Source organism: Leopardus geoffroyi, chromosome A2 (genome assembly GCF_018350155.1).
Source record: "Leopardus geoffroyi isolate Oge1 chromosome A2, O.geoffroyi_Oge1_pat1.0, whole genome shotgun sequence".
In the NCBI taxonomy this organism is placed as follows: Eukaryota; Metazoa; Chordata; class Mammalia; order Carnivora; family Felidae; genus Leopardus; species Leopardus geoffroyi.
In genome coordinates, this window is record NC_059331.1 from 108,076,747 (window position 1) to 108,100,070 (window position 23,324).

Sequence of the window (23,324 nt, forward strand, 5' to 3'; positions counted from 1 at the left end):
TCCAAGTCACTGGGACTTGACTGGGGACAAAGTGAAATTAACCATTTGCTGACTCAGATTTGGAAATAAAATATAAGCAAGAAACCAGTGCCTATTTCTTTAAGCCACTAAGATTTTATGACATAATTTGGCCCACCACGGCCAATACTTCAAAGTCCTAACTTCAATATTAAAGGTTGTTTGACTGTGAGTCTTAATAAAACTGTTTTTTTTGTCAAGTTTGAAAAGTTTGAAAAAATAGATATCTAAAAAGAATCACTGAAAATTATGTGCCATTACAACACTAAAATAATAGAAATTTAGACACTCATAGTTATTACTTTCTTTTATCACTGCAAGCTTCGTGTATTAAAACATTAAAGACATATATGGACCAAGAGAAGCTACCAAGGAGAAATTCAGTCTGAAACAGTACAACAAATAGAAAACAGAGACAGGAATGAGGCAAAAGAGATTATGCAGCCAACATACATTCCAGAAATAAAATCTGGGTCAGAGCCAGGAACTGCTGAGTTAATCAATGTGAATCAGAAGAAACAGGGTCGGAAATGAGAGACATGTATTATCCAAAATAGAGTTGCAGATTCCAATTTCAGATCAAGTATCAGGGCAAAGTCAAGACATTTCACTTAAGTAGTATAGGTGAATAGGCCTAAAAAAATTACTTAAAAAAGTTATCTTTTGGTATTAAACTACCTCAGGCGTCGCCATCATAATCCTCATCATAACAATAACAGATTGAGTCCTGTGTATTTTACGTGCATTTTCACATTGAATCATCATTGCAATCCTAGGACATGGGTGAGAAAACAGAGGGGTCTGTGACAACACTAGAACCTACCTCATTTTAGGCAACATAAAATTGCATTCTCTCAGTCACTGTGCTAAATGACCCTTTGCCCTTCATTCTTTTGTATTTTACCAAGAGTAATCATCAGTAAGTGGTTTGGCCTCCCAACACAGAGCCAGTCTAACACATGGCATAGGCCAAAAGCAAAAGCTAAATGCATCATGACAAATTAGAAAGAGGGCTAATATGTGATCTAAATTTGCTTAACAATAAATTAAATACCCACAGGGGAAGAGGTCAGGTCAGTTTCCCTCCATTATCTTTGTCCCATCTTGTATGGATCAAACACAAAACATATTTCAAAGACACATTAGATCATCATGCTAGTGGGTGCGGTTTCTCAGGAGGGTAAGGCTACTTAAAATGGAAAAGAACTTTGCCATATTTTTATTACAATTGCTTCATGATTTTCTTCTTATCTGTCTTTCTCTCCCCATTTTTTTTTAATAAAGAAAACGTGAGGGAGGTTCCAGGGACAGGAGGAGGGAGTGTAGGAGGAATATTGAAATCTGTCTCTCTTTAGGTAGAGCTCCACTGAGGTTCACACATGATCCAATCCAATTGACTATGATAAGAGACCAGGAAGACATATTGAGGCCAAAGCCTTAGTGAGCAGCTTTGCCTCTTTGTTTTGTCCTGTATGCGAAAACCTTTGAGAGATGGCTGTGGCTGATGGAAATATGAGGACCTGAATCCCAGATTCCAGCTTTCCCTATTTTGGAAACATGATTAACAACCCATTTATTAACATATTGATCTTCATAAGAAACATACATAAATTATTATTGTTTTGATCTTCATCACTTATTATGCCATGGCTGTGTGCTAGGTAATCTGCCTGAAAGAGATCATCTGCCTCCGTCTAAGGTGTATTGTATTAAATGAGTTAACACACTTGCACATTGTGTAGAATAAGACAATAAGTGTTCTACACTTGCACATTGTGTAGAATAAGACAATAAAATGTATTATTTATTATGATGATGCTTACTGTCTCAATAAATCCTACAACAATGCTTTGAGGTGGACTCTACTTTTCCGGGTGAAAAAGCTGAGGCACAAGTAGTCTATGTAATATTCTAAAGGTCATACCACTATTAACTACAAAATGGGGCTGGGGCTCAACGCTGTCAAGTATTAGTCTACCTGCAAATCCTTTGCTCCTTCCTCTAAGCCATGCCACCTGCCTCTCTCCATGGAAGAAATTGTACATTAGGTCTAAACATTAGGCATATTGGTCCTTGTTGAAAAGAACAAGTTCATCATAATTTTGTAACTCTCAACAATGCCAGCTGCTATAAACAGTACAAAATTTATGAAAATTTGGAAGTGTTCCCACCATAATAACACAGTATTTTTCAAAAATAATTTGCATGCTATATAACACGCTTTATATATAGCAAATAAAAAGCTAATCCTAAGTGACAATATGTGGGCAGATAATGAATCACTTGGAAATATCGTGTAGCTTTTACATAGAAAATATTGTCCTCCATAAAAAGATCTGGAGTATCTTAACCCTTTGCTCTGCCATGAAACCACAGCAGGAAGCTCTGGCAAACTAATAATGTGATAAGCTCAATTCTCTACACGGCAGGAGTGAGAGCTCTCTGTCTTGTAACAACTGTTTGGATGACTTTATATAAAGAGTGGGAAAGAAAATTATACTCCTCTCCCACATATCAATGGAAATGTTTCCCATGGAGTGACTCAGCCTGAAACCCTAAACAGGAGCATGGTCTCAGCAGGCTGTAGGCAGCCACAGCAGGCTTCACGTTAGCTGCCTTCAGCATTTGTGGGGACAACACAGAAATGAGGCTGCCAATAACACCAGAAGTTTCCACCTTGTGGGAAGAATCTAGTCTTACAGCAGGAAAAAAAAAAGACACTGACTGTGTTCTAAAATATGGCACTTTTCTACTGATCATCTATATTCAAAACAGCCAACATAACACACTACTCCCTTCCTATTAAAATAATAATTGTAAAGTTACATCACTTACAACCTGCCAGGCACTGCTATCATTATTTGACGTATATTATTAATTCATTCAATTTAATCCTTATAACCCTTGACATATTTATTGTTTTCTGCATTTTATAGGTGCAAAGAATGGGACACAGTGATGTTGAGTAATTTTCCCAAAATGGGAAATCTAAAATATGGAGGATCAGGATTTGAATACAAGCTGTCTGGTGTGCTAGCAGCCTAACTAGGAATGTTGTGCCAATATCACTCTATTTTCCCCGATTAATTACAAGAGAAACCTTGAAGTTGAGAGAAGATTTCTTGTTACAGGGTGTAATGGACTAAATGGGTCCCCACCAAATGCACATGTTGCTATACTACTCTCCAATAGGAAAGGCCTTTGGTAGGTAATTAGAACTAGCTGAAGTCATCAGTGTGGCCCCAGTTGGATTAGTGCCCTTATTAAGAGTCCCTGGGAAGCTTACTGCTCCTCTCTTACTCTTTCCAACCTGTGAGGGTACAAGTAGTAGTTTGTACCCCAGGAGGGAGCCCTTACAGAACCTGACCATGCTGGAGCCCTGGTTTAAGACTTCCAACATACAGAACTGTGAGAAGTTAAGTTTCCAGTATTTATAAGTCACCCACTCTGTGGTACTTGGCTATAGCAGCCCAAACAGAACAAGATATGGGGTGTATTGTGGCAGTTGTGGAGGGAACCCAAAATCAGATCAATTGAGGAAATGATCTTTATGGTGCTATCTAGGCCTCTCATTGAGTGATCTGGTTTTACCAAATTCTCTCATCTTGATAAGAGGTCTACAGCCCCACCCCATCCCCAAAAGCATATGAAACATTCATTTGATAGCACATATAGCACATATAATAGCACATATAATCTTAACATGCTGCAAATTTAAACTTAAATCAATAACTCGTTTTTTTAAATTTTTTTTTCAACGTTTATTTATTTTTGGGACAGAGAGAGACAGAGCATGAACGGGGGAGGGGCAGAGAGAGAGGGAGACACAGAATCGGAAACAGGCTCCAGGCTCTGAGCCATCAGCCCAGAGCCTGACGCGGGGCTCGAACTCACGGACCGCGAGATCGTGACCTGGCTGAAGTCGGACGCTTAACCGACTGCGCCACCCAGGCGCCCCTTAAATTTAATACATATAAACAGCTTCCTACTGAAAGCTACAAAACAAAGTCAAGAAAGAGAATCCAATATACCATTTTCTAATCGACTATGGAGGAATGTCACTTTGTCCACATTGCACTGCAACATGAAAAATCTGATCCTTGGGGCACCTGGGTGGTTCTGTCGGTTAGCGTCTGACTTTCGCTCAGGTCATGATCTCAAGGCTGGTAAGTTCAAGTCCTGTGTCAGGCTCTGTGCTGACAGGTCAGAGTCCAGAGCCTACTTCAGATTTTGTGTCTCCCTGTCTCTCTGTAACTACCCTGCTCCCCATTTGTCTCTGTCTCTGTCTCTCTCTCTCTCAAAAATAAACAAACATTAAAAAACATTTTTTAAAGAAAAACCGGATCCTTAAATGCTGATGACAAACCGATCACATGTACTGAATAGCATGGAAAATATACTACTTTTATAATCTTCAGAATAATGTTTGTTTCCAGCTATATTTAACAATGGCAATTTATTACACAAGGATACATTCTAATCATGTTATTCTTTGCTTCCTAATTACACAGGAAACTTCATGGATGATTAAGTCATATTGTCTTGCTTATTTAAAAAAGAGCGTAGATCATGGAATTTGCACTATTTTTTTTTTATTTTCAGTTAATCAGTTAATTTGTTACAGTTAATCAGTTAATTTTTGACCCCATAAAATCAATTTTAAAATGTTCTTATACTGTGTCACTTCTTACTACCAATTTATTGAATGCTCATTAATCTTTGTCTCAATATGTTACAACTTCTACATTTATGACAATTTTTATTACCATTTTATTACACCATATTCCTTAGTCAATAAAATGAAAGTCACAGTTTATAACATATTTAATACTTTAACAATAAATTCTGTTGGAATTCTAATATCTGAATTAAGTTATTATATGTGATAATTTAGCTATTATGGCAATCATTTGCCTATTTTATGCCAGTACTTTCATAAACATTAAAATATTTTACTGATCCATGTAAATTCAATATAAGCTAAACCAAACTCAATGTTTCCTTCACTTGGGTGATTATGTCACCAAATTCCCCTATCTCTCAACTCAAATCTTTTGAACTAAACTGGATTTCTCTTTTTCTCTCTCAATTTCATTATTTCTCAAACTCTGTGTTGGTTTTAATGCTACAATATCTGAGTCTATGCTTCTCTGGTTGTCTTTCATCATCCATGTTATTTAGTATTCTAACAGCCCACTGGCAAGATTCTAGCCTCTTTCCATACCATATACCATGCTCATCTTTACCAAATTAAACTTTTTCTTCATGTTTTTCTACCCTTAAAACCCTACAGTTACTCCTCGCTGTCTAACTCAAGTTTAGCATGATATATCTTAATTCCATCTCATTTTTACATCTTTAACAGCACTTACAGTCTTAATTTGTGGTATGGCTAAATATGATTCCTCTTCCTGCCTCAAATATATGCTGAAGTTTCCTTTTTATCTATATTATCTCCTTCTCCATTTACCTTAAACCTATTTTTTAAGATTCATTTTAAATCCTACTTCTTCCATGAAGAATTCCCTTTTCCCACCTCCAAATGTATACTAATGTCCTACAGAACCCCTAACTTTGTGGCACTTAAAATATTCTGCCTAGATACAGAGTCATTTATCCATTAGTTTCTAGCCTTCATTAAGCATCCTTGGAGGGTCCACATCTGTTCATATCTGTATTTCCTTCAGTACCAAGCAGAATACTCTAACAAAAGAAAGTGCTCAGAACAATTTACTTAATTATCAGATATAACACAACAGCAAAGAGCATGCAGAACGCAGTCATTCTAGACTTCATGTCTTTAATGGGATAAGAGGATGACCTGTGCTTTCAGCTGCTCAAAACAGTTTTCGAATATCAGGAACACTTCGATGTCAGAAATTTCTGCCCCCGACCAGTGATAGTTGTTGTATTTTTATTATTGACTAAGAAAATGCACGCTTTCTTATGGCTTTGCATCTTCACTGAAAATACCCAACAACATCCTCCCAACCTCACCCTGAACACTTCAGCCCTCAAGTGAGGAAGACTCTAGAAAACTTGTGAAATTGTCCTTTTCAGATAATATGCACTGTTTATTAATGTTCCTGACTTATATGTACCCCATAAATATATTAGTATTCATTTATCCTACTTATTATTTCAAATTCCCCTTCTGTGTGTAATTCTTTTCCCTGCCTCTCCTCCCAAGTCTTATTGTATGTCCTGTATGCCACACCTGCTCTCTGCATAAGCAGCCCCAGCTTCCTTTTCCATTCTTGTGTCTAGTGATTGTTTTTCTCTTTCTTTTTTTTTTTTTTTTTAATTTTTTTTCAACGTTTATTTATTTTTTTTGGGACAGAGAATGACAGAGCATGAACGGGGGAGGGGCAGAGAGAGAGGGAGACACAGAATCGGAAACAGGCTCCAGGCTCTGAGCCATCAGCCCAGAGCCTGACGCGGGGCTCGAACTCACGGACCGCTAGATCGTCACCTGGCTGAAGTCGGACGCTCAACCGACTGCGCCACCCAGGCGCCCCTGTTTTTCTCTTTCTAAAGCTTTTTGCGTTCTCTTCCTCCAATCGCCATAGTACTCCCACCATTCTTGCCAATCTTATTCCACTCTCTATGTGCTATTTTTTTCTCTACTCATCATCTTCCCAACTTGCGGTGCCTCTTATTCATTAGTTACTTCCTTTTCTCTCTTCAATACCTTGACCCAGCTGCTATTCATATTTATAGTTGAAACTCATTTCATGAAACATGGTCCTGAAAATGTGTGGTAAAAATAAAACTGCTTATAAATAAAATCTTACTATTTATGTGAAAAGAAACTTCATATTTAGAAATAACCTACTATAAATTGGATTGCCATGGTCTATCTTTTGTATAATCACACACACTTGAAAAGTTGGCTAAAGGTCCTGATACCCTCTCTCTAACAACCTCTAATTCCAATTCCACAATGATCTGTGACTCCCTGCTCCCAGTCCTTTTACTAATGTTACACTAACAGAAGAAGCAACAAGGAAACAACAACAAAGCCCTCCTTTTTTTCCCTTTACTTCTGTTTGTTCTTCTACTCAGTTGCCAAATCACCAGTTTCCATTCACCCAAACTCTTACCTTTTGCTTTACTTCTGGTACAGTTGGAATGTTTCCAGGCTTCATTTTGCATCTAATATCCTAGTTCTTTTTTTAATGATATTTAAGTTTACCTTTTCCTTATTCTCATGCCCAAAGGTAGTCCCAAGTGGACCTACTTGCAAACACAAAAGACATACCTACATCTATCCCAACGTTAACCAGGATCTGTAAACCTCTAAATAATTAGTATCTGATTTAACACGAATGCCAAATAAAATCATACTACCAACAGGAATACTTACACTCAGCATATTTCTGAAGTTGGGAAAATTCTGAGGGGCTGAGGTGGGCCCACTTCTCCTGGTTGGTCATGGTGGTAGTGATGTCTCTTACATACCAGGTGAGGAATTCTTCATTCAGGTGTTTGCCAGAATTCTATACTTCAGAGTTTCCACATGGCATGTTTCATTACAAAATATCTCAAGCTTTCAAAATATGCAATCTGTCAACATGAAACCGATGTGGATGTGAGTTTGTAGTTTCAATAATATATTAAAGCACTGCAGAAAAAGAAACATAAAAATAAAAAGATCAGCATTATTGCACAAAGAAAAAATTGAAAAGTTATAGAAAGTTAAGAATTTTTAATTTCTAAATAATGTGTTCCAAAGTTATTCTATTTTGTGTAATACTCAATTGGTAATTGTCTATGCATACTTTAATTGCATTTTAATGTATATTTCCTAATGCCAGATCACAGGAATAAATATGATTAAAATATAAAATGAAGAAACTTTTATGAAGTCTGTTTCATAAAAGTAGATTTTTTTTGTTGTTCACGTTTATAAATTCCACATTTTAACAGCAAACAAGGGTGTCATTTTTATGAACTTATCAATCCTTTAATATTTAAGCAATTATTATATAAAAATCCAGACCCAAATCATTAAAGGAGGCTAATTAAACCCTACACATACAATTACCAGTATAACAGATTTTTAACAATGATTTGGAATGACACTCAACTGTACCACATATATTTGAAATCAGGCAAATCAATTTTGGGAGTCATATAGAGATTTTTCCCAGCAATAAAAAAAACAGAATATTTTAATTTTACAATTTGTAAAACCCAATAAAAGTTACCAAATTAAAACAATTCCAAATGTCTGACAGACTTGTGTAATGATAGTAGAATAACTACTATGAATCATGCTTAAAAATAAATCCCTAGGTTGTCATGGTCCTACATTCACTGCCTTATCTATAAGGCAAACAAAATGACAAACCATCTGGTTTCAACTTTTTATTAAAGACAGTGATCAATTGCTCAAAGTCAGACTGGCATTGTGATAATTATAGAAAATGAAATATTTAGCAACAATGACTTAAGTTTATGGAATTGTATGCTTGGAAAGCTTATTTATACAGATGTCATTATCTCAGGCCATAGTATCTATATTTGGCATTAGTGTGTAACATCTCTTAGCATCTGTTTTTGTTGTTTGTTTGTTTGTTTCCCTATCAACCCCAGGACCTCACTGTCACATCCTTTCATCTTTGCCTTAAAAAAGATTCTTGTCTGTCTCATCTGTTCAGAGTTCCTGCACTCAGTTTTACAGGATGATGGTTTGCTATTTAACTGGCAATAATGAAGATACTGATGTGTTAACAAAGGCCAAATTGCTAGCTCTCTTTTTCCTGCCAGGGAATGCTCTTGAATCACAACCATGACTTTGTGGAAATAATGCAAACTAAAAGAACAGGAACATGTGATGGACATTTATTTGTGTCTTCTTTGTGATTTCATCCTTCTCACTGATTTCATCTTAATTCTTTCTTCTCCCAGTTACGTGCAATTTGGGGACTATAAAACAAGGTGTCCTATTCTTTCCTATCTAGAGGGAGACAGATGATTCAGTCATATTTGGCACATGAGACCACCTCATGGGGCTTCAAATGTTGAATGGAGTTATTCAAGGACAGGATGAAAATAGTTGTACCTAAATGATACAGCAATAATTGGCTGCATGTCCATGCTTGAACTAGACTGTCCAGATATCTTGTCATTTCAAGAAGCAAGTAACATTCTTTCAATTAAGCATTAAGTAGATCAGAATCAGTTTCTATTGCCTAGAACCCCCAAATCTTAACTGATGATAATGGAAGATCATTTATTCATTTTAAAGAAAGTTTATTTACCCCCCCTGTGTGCCAGAAAGCATTCTAGGCACTAGAAATGCAACAAAGATCAAAATATACCCCAAAAATGAAAATAATGTTAATTACAACAATGTGTCAGCTTTACTGAGAGCTTACAGTATGCATGGTACTCTCCTCATGATATTTGTGTGTCAGATTATTCAGTCTTCACAAAATAACTTTGTGAGGAACCAATGTTCTCTGACTCAACAAACAAAGAAACTGACCCTGGATGATAAGAATCTGGTTAAATATGAGAGACACTGCTACAAACTTAAACAATATTTATTCCTCTCCCTTGCTTCCTTAGTAACAGAACTTTAATCTCAATGAATGAAAATATATCCATCTAAAAAACTATATTCTTCAGGTTATTTGCATAATTAAATGACCAGTGAGATGTAAATAAAGTTGGATAAGGTGTATAGAAAGGTTCTACTGGGAAATACAGCTGGCAAATTACCTTTTAACCTTTTTTCTCTTCCTCCAACTTCCTACCAGGAATGGTAACATATTGGCTGCAAATCCAGCAGGTTTTTTTTTGTTTGTTTGTTTTTTTTTTTTTTTTTTTTTTTTTTTTTTTTTTGTACTTCTGAGATAAAATGGAAGGCATGTGCAAAGAATAGTAGAATCCTATAAAGTAGGCCAGGAAGCCAAACAGCTAACTGCAGAAAGATTTGGCCGTCCCCCTATTTTTTGTGAATAAAGTTTTATTGGAACCATCAAGAGGCCAATTTTTGAAGGGATCTCAATGCTAAATAAAGTTTGGGTAATTATTCTGAAGGCAGTAATAAACAGTAGAAGATCCAAAAATACCAGAAACCTGATCCCTGTGGGAAAATGTCATTATAGAAAAATGCCAATGCCTTCATTTTGTGTCTTGCTCTCACTGTATTATTGCAATAGCTTCTTAACTGGCCCCCTGAGCTCCACCTTTCTTTAATGTTGCCTGTTTGTTGAGTTCATGGACAGTCACAGACTAAGGTGATTCCAGAGGCCTGTCTGATAAATTAGCAATAAAAAGTTAATTAATATATGAGAATAGTAATGAATTGGTTAATTAATTATAGCTTTCTACCTTGTTACTTGCTGGGAAATTTATTAAAATTCCTCAATTATTTACATATTAAAAAACTCAAATTTAAAATGACTGGGTAACTGATATCCTTCACATCTCTACATGAATCCTGTCTTCACAGTAAAATGTTACCTGGTCATTCAACTTAAAATTGCACATTTCATACACACCATCCCTCCATCATGCTTTTATTTGCTTTGAATATAATATCTTATCAAATGTTTAATTTATTTATATCATGTAATTCTTTGCTCCTCATGCTACAAACTAGGGGCAACATGAGTGGTTTTGAGCTCTCATAGGATTCCACAAAAAGGACAATACAAGGAAAAATACTTATTGCATTTTCCCTTGATTTTCATCCAGGTGTATGTATAGGGGCCAAGGGCAGGCCACCACAAAATGGGCCACTTTGGAATGGAAATTATTCTGACTGAAAGCAATAGAGACCCTATAGGCTCAAAGGCAATTTTGCCCCTCCAGTAACTACATAGAAGAATCTCACCGGGTGCTCTTTTCCAGAATAAGAGTTATTAGCAGAGATAAATTTGATCAGAGTGACCCATCTTTATGGCTGGGCAAACATCTAATTACCAAACTTCTGCTTATTCTCATCACCCTGTGAATTACATCCCTTTCCACTGATGTCCCAGAGCACTACCCCCTTCTCCTTAGTTCGGGATACATATACGCCTCATTTTGCCTGTCTTTGAAATTTCAGTGTCTGTATAGATTCCCCATACATATGCTATTAAATTTGATTTTCTCCTCTTAATCTGTCTCATGTCAACTTGATTCTTAGTCTGTTAGAATACTGAAGGGGAAATGACATTCTTTCTCCCCAACACATTTATTAGATTCTATGTTACCATATTCTCTCCTGTGCTTTAAGACCTAAGTCCCATGAGGACAGTGATTTTTGTCTGTTTGCTACTTTCCTAGTACTTAAAAGAATGCTTGGTATGTAGTAGCTGATTAGTAAATAATTATGGTATGAACTCACTTACATGTTTTTTCATAAAGAAAGACCTGGGTAGTAGAGGTAGAAAGAGCTGCTCAAGTTGAGAAAGAGAAAATGGGGCATAAAGGGGTTAGGAATATCAGTCACTACAGATTTCACTCTTATTAGGGGCCATCAGTTTCCTTCAACTCAAGAGACATGAAGCAAAGAAGTTGTAGTTAGAGGTACAAAAATTTTACACTTACAAGAAAAAGACTGGGGCATCTGGGTGGCTCAGTGGATTAAACAGCTAACTCTCGGTTACAGCTTAAGTCATGATCTCATGGTTGTGGGACTGAACCCTGCAATGGGCTCTGCTCTGCACTGTGTGTGGAGCTTGCTTGGGATTCTGTCTCTCCCTCTCTACCCCTCCCATGCTCGTGCTTACACGTGCCCTCTCTCCCACTCTCTCTCTCAAAAATAAAATAAATGAACTTTAAAAATTTTTATTTTACACAGTTTTTGAGTACTTTATTATTCTTTTTGTTGTCAAATATAACTAAGTCCATATAAATGAGCATTATTCCCAAGGAATGCTTACAAATTTATGATAACACACATGAGCATCAGGACTATCTTTAAATTATTTTTCTATATCTAACAAAAAAATTACATAGCTTTCTTTAATTTAGCATGATCTTGTCAACACAAGTCCTAGTCTTTTTTTTTTTTTTAAGACAGAGAGAGTGCTTGTGAGTGGGGAGAGAGAAGAGAGAGAGAAAAAGAAAGAGAGAGAGAGAGAGAGAGAGAGAGAGAGAATCAGAAGCAGGCTCCACACCCAGCACAGAGCCTGATGCAGGTTTTGACTCCACGATGGTGAGATCATGACCCGAGAGGAAATCAAGAGTTGGACTCTTAACCAACTGAGCCAGCCAGATGGCAGAGTCCTAACTTTCTGTATCAAGAACAGTTTCTCTGGACTGATCTAATACAATTTGCATTTTATTAAGAAGATGTTAAAGAGTAATGGCAGCCCTGAAGGACTCCAAGTAAATTCTCTTTGGTTCTTGGATTTGCTTTCTTCCAAAACTAATACACCTTGAATAAAACCTCCTCTTAATCCTTCTCCTAGTGTAAAGCCTTTGTCTTCTTACAATCCCGGTAGTGCTAACTCTCACAATGAGATGTGACATGTGGTAAAGTAAGAAAAAATAAGGGTGGGATGCAAATGGAAAAGTTTTCCTAATCAAATATTTTAAACTAGTTGAACTAACGTATCACAGCTCTCTATAAAGAGAAAAGTTGCATGTATAATATTAAACCAGGAGATACAGCTATTCATGCCTCAGGAGAGGCATTCCCATGATGGCAACACTTTCTTACAGTCTCTGACTCTTTATAAATGTGTAGAAAGAGAATGACAATATTCAGTTGAGATTCCCTATGGTACATTCACAGATTTCCTGCTCCCAGGCAAGGGGTTTCTTCAGATACATAAAATGAAAGCCAGGGAGGATCCACTTTGATGGCTGTTGGAAAGCAGTCTAATGCTGGCATTCTCATCTACTCAATGGATGGGCCATTTTACTTAGTCGTTGGCAGGAAATAATTATGTTGGAGGAATTGGAGAAGGTTCTTTGGCCTACTTTGGGCTAACACATATTCTCTACAATGAGGGAAGGAAACCAATCTCCTATGAAGAAGTTATGGGCAATATCTAGATGCATGAATTTGATGGACTGGATTCATTATTTATTAGTCACAGAGTATGTTTCTTGATAATTATTCAAAGTCAACAAGTCATGACTCCTATGATTTAATAAAGTTAATACACATTAAGGCATAATGAAAATTACATGTATACAAATTTAAGGTATTATGATGACTGAAAATATTGACTGGGTCTGAAAGGTTATAAACCCCAAATTATTAGATAAGTGATGGAGAAATCATAGCAAAAATATAAGAGTCAAAATATCAACCGAAGAATTTATGAAAGAGAAGTAAGATAATGAGACTCCTGGGTGGCTCAATTGGTTAAGCATCTGACTCTGGATTTTGGCTCAGGTCATGACCTCACTGTTGAGAGATCAACATTCACTGTTGAGAGATTATCTCTCTCCCTCTCCCCCCTCTCTCTCTGCCCCCATCCCCTGCTCACACTATCTTTCTCTCTCTCCCTCTTAAAAAAAAGTGTTTAAGAAAAGTAGGATGCAACTAAATGGAACATTAATGTTATCATGTAATTTATAAGTACTTGTTCATTTATTAATGAAAGGAACAACATGATAGACACTATGCCAGATGCTGGAGATATATTAAAAGCAAAACATATATGGTATCTGAGTTCTTGGATTTTCTTTTGGCAGAAGATCTACATCACTACAAACCAACTACACAAATAAATCATTCTGAATTGTAATAACTTATATGGAAAAAAAGGCAATATAGTTCTGTGAGAGAGCACCACAGTATCCTCATTGAGAGATTCAAAGAGCAACTCAGAGAGGAAGTTTTATTTATACTGCATGATAAAAGTTGAGTAATAATTAAAAACTTCGGTGAGAAAAAAAACATGAGCAGAAGCCTCAGAGTGGGAAGAAAAAAAATAACAGATCTCTAAAGAAGACAGGTGTAACTGGAGAAATAGATAAGAACTACATTTTGTAGATTCTTAGAAGATACATTGAAGATTTATCATAACTGAAGTGTGAAACCACTGACATATTCTGAGCAGGAGATAAACATGATCCACTTATATTTTAAGAAGTCCATTATAAACAGTGGATGGAAAGGTGACAAGCATTGAAGTGGAAGGTCTGCTCCAGTACTGGATAGAGCTGGTGTTGGCTTCCACTACGGAAATGGCAGTAAAGATGAAGGAAAAGGCCAAACTCAAGATATATTTTAGAAGTAGGATTTCATAATGAATGGGATATATTGTGTGTAGGATGAGGGAATCAAGAATGACTCCTAGAGTTTGAGCTTGAGCACAGCATAGAGAAAGGTGGAGTTTAAAGAATTACTATTTACTGGAAGAGTATCAGGTATGAGAAGAGATGAATCAGTATTCTGTTTGGGAATGTATGAAATTTGAGAAGGGACATCTCAATTGACAGGACTAGTAGATAGTTAGATACACCTATGGCTAATAAAAGAGAAATAGAGGTCATATTTTGTGAGTTGTCTGATATAGATAATACTGTTGAAGATACGAGCATGTGTACATTTGCCTGATGTAGCAGCCATAAAGCTTTGCCTCTAAGCTCTGCCTTTAAGAAAGAACGTGCATTCAGCTGCAAGACTGTAGTAGCTGACAGCCTCTAGCTCTTATTGCTTTCAGAATACAGTCAGCTTTTGAACCAAGGTCACACTCTTCTCAGGCAGGGGTCAAAGACTAAAGATGATGGATGTACTAGGACCATGTGGTTTTTGTACAATGGAGGACTCCTGTAATGATCCGTATTTGCTCCACAACAACCCATTGGACCGGCTGAGATTTTGTTAGATCTGCATTGTGATCTGAAGCTATTCATAACCAAATCAGCACCCCCACCTCCTTTCTTTTCTTGGGTATCAAATCTGCATCATTGTTTGAAGGCTGTCTGTGCCCAATCCTGCTTTTCCTCCCTTCATCTTTCACAGGAATAATTTCCTGGTAAGCCTTTGTATCCCTAACTCCATTTTGGTGTGTGTTTCCTGGTGAAGGATCCCATGTGTCAGGATCCCCAGTAGGAAACAGATGGTACACTTAAAATGGGTAAGTAGGAATTTAATAAAAGGATTTTGAGTGAATATGGACGAAGGTTAGGGAGCTAATAGAGGCTGGTGAAGTATATTGATCTAGCAAAACTTGGGAACTTATTGACCCTAAGCCTAAACGGAACAAGGGTGTTGTAGGTAAGAAACCTCAGAGTAGCTATATATATACAGGGTCATCTGAGAGGGGCCATGTTCTTGGATAGCAGGATTCACCTATTTTCAAAGGACTTAGCTGGGCAGGAGGTGGAGGGAAATGACATCCCTAACCTTGTACTCTTCCAACTCTCCCATCTCCTCTAGTGCCTCACAATGACCAAACCCAATCATAAGTCAGAGGGCAAAGGCAACAATTGATGCCACCTGTATGAAATAACCTCAGGAAGCAGAGAGCAATATGCAAGGGGGGAAAGGGGAAAGGGGAAAGGGGAAATCTCAAGGGGCAAATAAGGAAATATCAAGCACATCTGAGGAAAGAATATGGTGTGAGAAAGAGGGCCCAGGACAAAGTTCCAAAGAGTTCCTGTATTTAGAGATTAGAAGTAGAGGGGTGCCTAGGTGCCTCCGCTAGTTGGTTAAGTGGCCAACTTTTGACATCAGTTCAGGTCAGGATCTCAAGGGCGGTCATGAGATCAAGCCCAATGTCAGCCTCCGTGCTGAGCATGGAGCCTTTTAGGGATTCTCTCTCTCTCTCTCTCTAATCCTCCCCCCTCACTCTATGTGCACACGTGCTCACTGGCTCTCTCAAAAATAAATGAATGAATGAATGGGTAAGTAAACATTATTTTAAAATGTAGACAAAGACCCCCCCCCCCCAATAGAATATGGTGCCGGAGAGACAACAAAAGAGGAAGAAAAGAATCCTTCAAGGATAGAGTAGAAGGCACTTTTCATAAGTTTCTGGGCAATTAAATAAGATAAGGAGGGGCACCTGGGTGGCTCAATCAATTAAGCATCTGACTTCGGCTGAGGTCATGATTTCATGGTTCCTGGGTTCGAGCCTGGCATCGGGTTCTGTGCTGACAGCTCAGAGCCTGGAGCCTGTTTCGAAGTCTGCGTGTGTGTGTATCTCTCTCTCTGCCCCTCCCCATCGCCCCATGCACACGCTCACGTGCTCTCTCTCTCTCTCAAAAATGAATAAACATTAAAAAAAAATTTTTAAGATGAGGACTGAAACACCCAAAGGCAACATGATGGTCACTGGCGACCTTAGCAAAACAATTTCTCTGAGGCTGAGCAACTCAAATTGGAACAGGTTGCAGAGAAGAACTGAGCTTGGGATAGCTGTGAAAGCCATTAACTCTCAGAGAAGTATGATTGTGAGGAGTGGAAAGCTGGAAGCAACTATCCAAGAAGAATATGGAATCAAGGAATTTTGCTTGCTTTTTTTGTTTGTTCGTTTGTAGGAATCACTGCAACAAAATTTAAAATTGAAGAGAAAGATTTATAGCGAGAATGGTTTAAGGATCAGAAGAAGTGATAGGTATTTCAGTCTTTAAAAAGGATTATAAAAGCCCTTGTTAGCAAGAGGAGATAAGTTCCAGAAAATATATGAGAGCCAAAATTAATCATAACAATGAGAACCGATGCAAGTAGTTTTGTAGATTTGGTGGTTAGAAAATGGAAGATTTTTGGCTGATGACTTCTATTTTCTCAATGACATATAAATTGTAGTTATTAGCAGAGAGTTTATTTAGGCAATGATGGGGGAAGAGAGAAATATGAGTGGGAAGATACGAAAAATAAATAAATACAAATGTGGGAGGCCTGGCTGGCTCAGTTGGTAGAGCACTATTGATGTAAGGGTTTTAAGTCTAAGCTCTACATTGGGTATAGAGATTACTTAAAAATAAAATCTTGGGGCGCCTAGGTGGCTCAATGGGTTAAGCATCTGACTTCAACTGAGGTTCTGATCTCGGGGTTCACAAGTTCCACGAGCATGGAGCCTGTTTCAGATCCTGTGTCTCCATCAATCTCTGCCCCTCCCTCCCTCTCTGTCTGTCTCTGTCTCTTTCTCTCAAAAATAAAAATAAACTTTTAAAAAATAAATTAAAAAATAAAGTCTTTAGAAATTTTTTTTTAATCAAAAAAATTACAAACACTGTAAAGCAAGTTCACTAAAGGCATGTAGTAAGAATAGCAGACACAGTTAAAAGCCAATGGGACATTGCTATTCATAAATTTAGAACTAAAACAGCCTGGTTTTAAATTATTAACTTATACATCTAAAGGACAACTAAACATCTAAAGGAAAATTAATCATATTCTTATCCCACCACTTCTGAATCAACTAGATCTGTATTCTCATTGAAATTCTGAGCTCTCTTCCCTATGTAAAGTGAATCACTTAACCCATCTGAATTTCAAATCCTTTCTCATGAAAAGTGGATAATACCACCCACTTCCCAGAGGTATTAACAGCTAATGAAATAACATGTGCATAATACAAAAGAAATAAAAGCTTCTCAATAAAAATTATTCTTTCCTTGTTTTTGCAAGTAAGGATTTAAGGCATATTTACAGTATAGGATGTGAACATATATACAGTATGTATATAGGGGAAATAAACTGGAAGTCTACAAACCTTTGAGAAGACTACGTGGGGGGCTTAATGTAAGATTCATGATTGTGTTATCTTTAGACTCTACTGCCACAAAAAATCTAAAATAAAAAATTCAAGGGAAATCTTTGGTGATGCAAAACAGGGAAATACATCAAACTGCATTATCTGTATTTTCAGGTCATGATTTCAAAGTTCGATTATCATTTTTTTTAAGAAAATTACACTTTTTAAAAAAAATTTTTTTTTCAACGTTTATTTATTTTTGGGACAGAGAGAGACAGAGCATGAACGGGGGAGGGGCAGAGAGAGAGGGAGACACAGAATCGGAAACAGGCTCCAGGCTCTGAGCCATCAGCCCAGAGCCTGACGCGGGGCTTGAACTCCCGGACCGCGAGATCGTGACCTGGCTGAAGTCGGACGCTTAACCGACTGCGCCACCCAGGCGCCCCAGAAAATTACACTTTTTATACATGGTTTTAAGGAGAATACCCTTCAGAATGGAGACGGGAGGGTTAGGTAGAAATGGCTATCCTGTACAGCGATACAACCTTTATCAATATGAAATACTAAATGTAAAGTGCTATGCTAAGAATCTACTTTCCAACCATGGCCACAACAGTATCACTCATTCCACATGCCATTGTAGAACCCTGTTGAACGCCGTCAACAAGTGATATCTATGTTTCCTCCCCTAATACTTTTGAGTGCCTTTGTGATTACCTTCTAACCAAGAGATTTCAGCAGAAATGGTGCAGCATGACTTCTGTGGCTAGATCATAAAACTGTCACACACTTAAGTCTTGCTTTCTTTCTTGGGACACTTGCTTTTGGAAGCTAATCAACATATTCTAAGAAAGTCAAACTGGCCTATGTGAAGAGACCAAAGACATACCATGCATATGTGCATCAGCCAACAGCCCAGATTAAGTGTCAGTCAACAGCCAGCATAAACCCCCAAATATCTGTGTGAAGATGCCTTCAGATTCCAGCCCAAGCTGTCAAGTAACCCCATTCTCTAAGCTATAGGTCTTCCCAGATGAGCTACCAAATAGAGCCAGAGACAACCCAACTCATTATGCAAATTCTAAAGTCTGACCCACTGACTACAAGAACCCAATAAAATGGTTGAGTTACAGCACTATTTTGTGTTTTTATTATTAAAAAGTAAAAATAAAAATATTAGGACTATATTTGACCCAAATAAAAAGTACCAAAAAATTATTTTACTGTTATTATTGCATTTTTATGTGCTGAATAAATTGTGTGTGTGTGTGTGTGTGTGTGTGTGTGTGTGTGTGTGTGTGTGTGTAACTCTTAATTTACCCTTCTTACGTTACTTGTCTGGCTCATAGTGCTGTGAATTTCCCATCTCCTTCTGAATTGAGGAATAAAGTATTTGGGAGTTGAGTATAAATATTTATTATAGATTTCCTTCTAACTTTGGACTTTATAATGATGGATGGTTGAGAGAATGAGAGTCATGGAATAAAAAATAAGGGGTTAACAGAGTAATACTTTAGAATAGGCAAAGATCTCAAAGCCAGAAAGAGAAAAGATCCATTTTGTGAGCCATTGTTTTGTTCTGTTTTATCAGGGGAAAGGGCCTGTTTGTGTCTTTTACAAAGATTTTCCAAACATAAATATAATCCCGAATAAAGAAGAGAAAATGTGAAAGGATAAAAGAAAACTCCTTCCTCCCACCCCGAATATGGAAATACTGATTAAAGAAAAATACCATTGAGTGTTTTCAATCTATTCGACCTGGGACTTTTTCAAAAGAAACATATTTTCTAGAATGCTAATTATTAAAAGTTTATAAGTTTATCACTACTGTTTCTCATGCCCAACTCAAGAAAGCAGAAATTCACTAAAATAATTCCCCAACTCTTTGCCAAAGGGCCACTGATATGATACATTCAGACTCGGTATTATGAATGCATGTGTTTACAATTTTTTCTATTAATTAAAAAATAATAAATTCAGTCTTAGGCACTTCCTTGAAATTGATGATGCTGGTAAGGAACCTTTCAAACCTTTTATCTCTAGAAAATAATCAACTCTAATGCTGTTATTCAACTTCAAGTTAGAGTACACAACTGCCTAAGGAAAATCATTATGGCAGCACACTGGGGACCTTTTTACCAAATGAAATTTGATGTCTGCTCTGAGAAACAAGTAATGCTTGCAGTAAATCCACGGTAAAACCAGAGAGCTATATTCAATTTATTGACACAGAGACAGATATCAGCAATAGAAAAACACATATTTTGGTCATATAGGCTTTATTTCCCTCTGAGAAATCCACTATCTTAAACATTCCATGTACACATGATTCACCAAAAACACCACAGAAAAACACAATGTAATTTTCTCATTTGATTTCTTTATTTGTTGCTAGCATTGAAGTATAAAATGTTGCCCTTCCCTGCTTGAGAAAATATTGAACTGAAAAAAGAATTTCTTCTTTCACAAGTTAAGCTTTTATTCTTTTCCTGCAGAAGATTATTTATAGAACTACAAAAGAACAAATTGACTAATGAAATTAGTCTAGTGTGTTTGTTACTTGACCTATAGAAAACAGCAACAACATTTAAAAGTTTTTTATAACCAAATTAGAATTAAAAAAATGAATCAAATTCTCAACTGGAACAATTGCTGAGCAGAAGCATAATAGGGTGTAATGCATTCAAGAGCGCCTGCAGGACATCCTTAAACAGAGACACAGACACACACACACACGCACACACATACACACACGCACACAAATGTTGACAAATGAAACATTATTACAAAGGTTTTAATGTAGGTTTCTAAAAAAACACAATTGAAATTAAATTCCTTTTTTTTTTTTTTTTTTAAGAATTCAAGGTGTGAAACGAGGTTGTAATATTTTAAATCAGGTCTACATCAAAAAAGATGAGTAAGAACAGCAGCTGTTGGGAGATCAGCAGAGAAATAGCACGTCTCAGCCTCTCATGGTTAGAATGGCCTAAATTGAGCAGCACTTGGGAATCCAGGGAGAGCCTCAATCACCCTGTGAGATATACTTTGAACTAACAAATTCTTCCTTCAAGGTTCTTTCAGAGACAGGATATATATCCCTTCCATGTAAGTATAGTTTTAATCTTGAGATAATTGTTACAAAAAAGTATCTATGGCATAATGGAAAAGGATAAAGAATTGAAAGTTTGATTATGTAAACCTATATTTCCATGGACAACAGACATAGCTGACACCCAACGCAGATAAATACGCACACAAGCGCACATGCATACATTCACATGAACACCCACACAAAACACATATGCACACATTTTGTCAGAGATGGATTGAGCATTTTGCCCTCTTGGGTCATAAATGATTAAGCTCTTTAAGTAAAGTCTCAGGTATTTACCACAAGATTTTTTTGAATGCAATGTTCTTGGAAAGCTCAGATTCTTTCCATACTTAATTTGTTGTCCTTGTTTTTGTTTCTAAATATTAATACCCTATTTGATGTTGATTAGATATGACTATACAACTCCCTTTCTACTCTTTTGAAGAGCAGCTCATGTGTACTCTAAAAAACAATTAAAAACTGTACTTAAGGGGTACCTGGGTAGCTTAGTTGGTTAAGCATCCAACTTCAGCTCAGGTCATGATCTTGCGATTAGTGAGTTCAAGCCCCACATCAGGCTCTGTGCTGACAGCTCAGACCCTGGACCCTGCTTCAGATTTTGTGTTTCCCTCCCTCTCTGCCTCTCTCCTGCTCATGCTCTGTCTCTGTCTCTCTCAAGAATAAATAAACACTAAAAATTTTTTTTTTAATGTATTTAAGTTTATTTTCAAGAGAGACAAAAACAGTGTGAGTGGGGGAGGGGCAAAGAAAGAGGGAGAGAGAGAAAATCCCAAGCAGGCCAGCAAAGAGCCTGATGTGGGGCTCGAACACAGGAAACCATGAGATCATAATCTGAACTGAAACCAAGAACCAGATGCCTAACTGAATGAGCCATCAGGCACCCTGAAATACATTTTTTTTTTTTTTTTTTTTTTATCCTGGGGCGCCTGGGTGGCTCAGTCAGTTAAGCAACTGACTCATGACTCAGGTCATGATCTCACAGTTCATGAGATTGAGCCCCCAGTCAGCCTGCTTGGGATTCCCTCCCTCTCTCTCTCTCTCTCTCTCTCTGTGTCTCTCTCCTCCTTCCCCACTCATAGGTGTTCCCTCTCTCAAAATAAATAAATGTTAACAATAAAATAAATAAAATACATGTTTTATCCTAATAAGGCACAAATAATAAAAAAACATAAAGTTTAATGTACAGTATGCAAAGATAATATATATGTTGTTTCATAGTAATAGTAATGGGATTAAGGGTCAATATGTTAGGTAGAAGCTAGAAAGAGCCCTGGAGGAATACCCTCAGGGAATACCCTGAGGTAGAGTCTCAAATCCTTGATGGGGAGATGATAGAGACAGAAACTGGAGGCAAGGGTAGGGATAAACAGATTACACATTAGAAGCCTGGGGGGCACAACATCCTGACCTTATGGCTTCCAAGATCTTGGGGCTAAAAGGCTGAGAGCCACAGGTGCTGAGTGGGCACTCTCCACTTCCACCTCTACCCTGGGGTAACACCTAGACCCATTATAATGCGTTTGCACTGGGTTATAACCCGCCCCCTGATAAAGGCTGCCATGATTGTTCCAGGTATACACCATGTAGGGTCAAAAACTCCCTGTCCCAAACTGTGGGAGGGGTTCCCCCAAAGGATTGGAAGCAGCCACCATTAGACACCACACCACTGAACATCACTGCTCCTCCCAGGCTAAAAAGACACAAGAAATAACAAATCCCAAAACAACCCTCGGGATGGCGTCCACCTCCCAGAACCTGCCCATTCTCCCATCTTGAGAGTGTACTTTCACCTTAATAAACTACTTTGTGATTGCTACTTTCTTTCTGGCTGTCTTTATTCCAGCATGGATCCTCTCTTAATTTTTTTTTTTTGTGAGGAATCCAAGAACTAAGACCTCCATTCACACCCCACCGACTCTCCAACCAATAACAAATATACTAATTTAGAAAATATATGTATTGGTAATTAACATTTTCCTCAAACTGTAGTGCACTTGAATCTCTGAAGCATATATTTCTCTCCATTTTAATGATAAAAATAATGCCTCCATCAAATACAAAATCTAATAGCACTCAAGATACATTTTATATAAGAACTCATAAGTGAACAGCTTTCAATTTATGAACTCATCATTTTAACCCTCCTGAGGCTTATTTCCAAGAGTTGAAAAAATCCTAGATTAAAATTTGAATACTGCCTCAGTGGAATAAATATAGAGATCTCAACCTATCTTTTGAAAAAGATATATTCTTATTGAAATGGAAATATAAAAGTATACAGTTACAATTGATCCTTTTCCTATTGATAACCATATATTTTTTGACTCACACATACACACTCATACCTTTTAGAGTCTAGATGATAACAGTGCTATTTCTGTTTCCTTTATTATTTTATTGCAAGTGTCATATGCATATAAATATATATTATGAACTCTGCATAGTACTATTTTATATGGTTTGAAATGTTACCTAATTGGTATCATACTGCCCATCTTTTTTTCCTGCAACTTCTGTTTTTCACTCATTTTTTTTTTCCAGATGTATACCTATTAGCATATGTGGCCCTGATCTATTCATTA

The 23,324-nt window shown here is 37.1% G+C and overlaps 1 protein-coding gene across 8 annotated transcripts in view; it reads right to left on the reverse strand.

Moving 5' to 3' along the window:
• Positions 1–23,324, reverse strand: part of DGKB (diacylglycerol kinase beta) — a 714,685-nt gene that overhangs the window by 644,833 nt on the left and 46,528 nt on the right. For all 8 annotated transcript variants that reach the window (XM_045494973.1, XM_045494971.1, XM_045494970.1 and 5 more), the window contains exon 2: positions 7,385–7,642. In XM_045494973.1, the coding sequence (XP_045350929.1) occupies positions 7,385–7,454 (70 nt within the window). In that variant the 5' untranslated portion in view covers positions 7,455–7,642. The remainder of the gene's footprint in view (positions 1–7,384; positions 7,643–23,324) is intronic.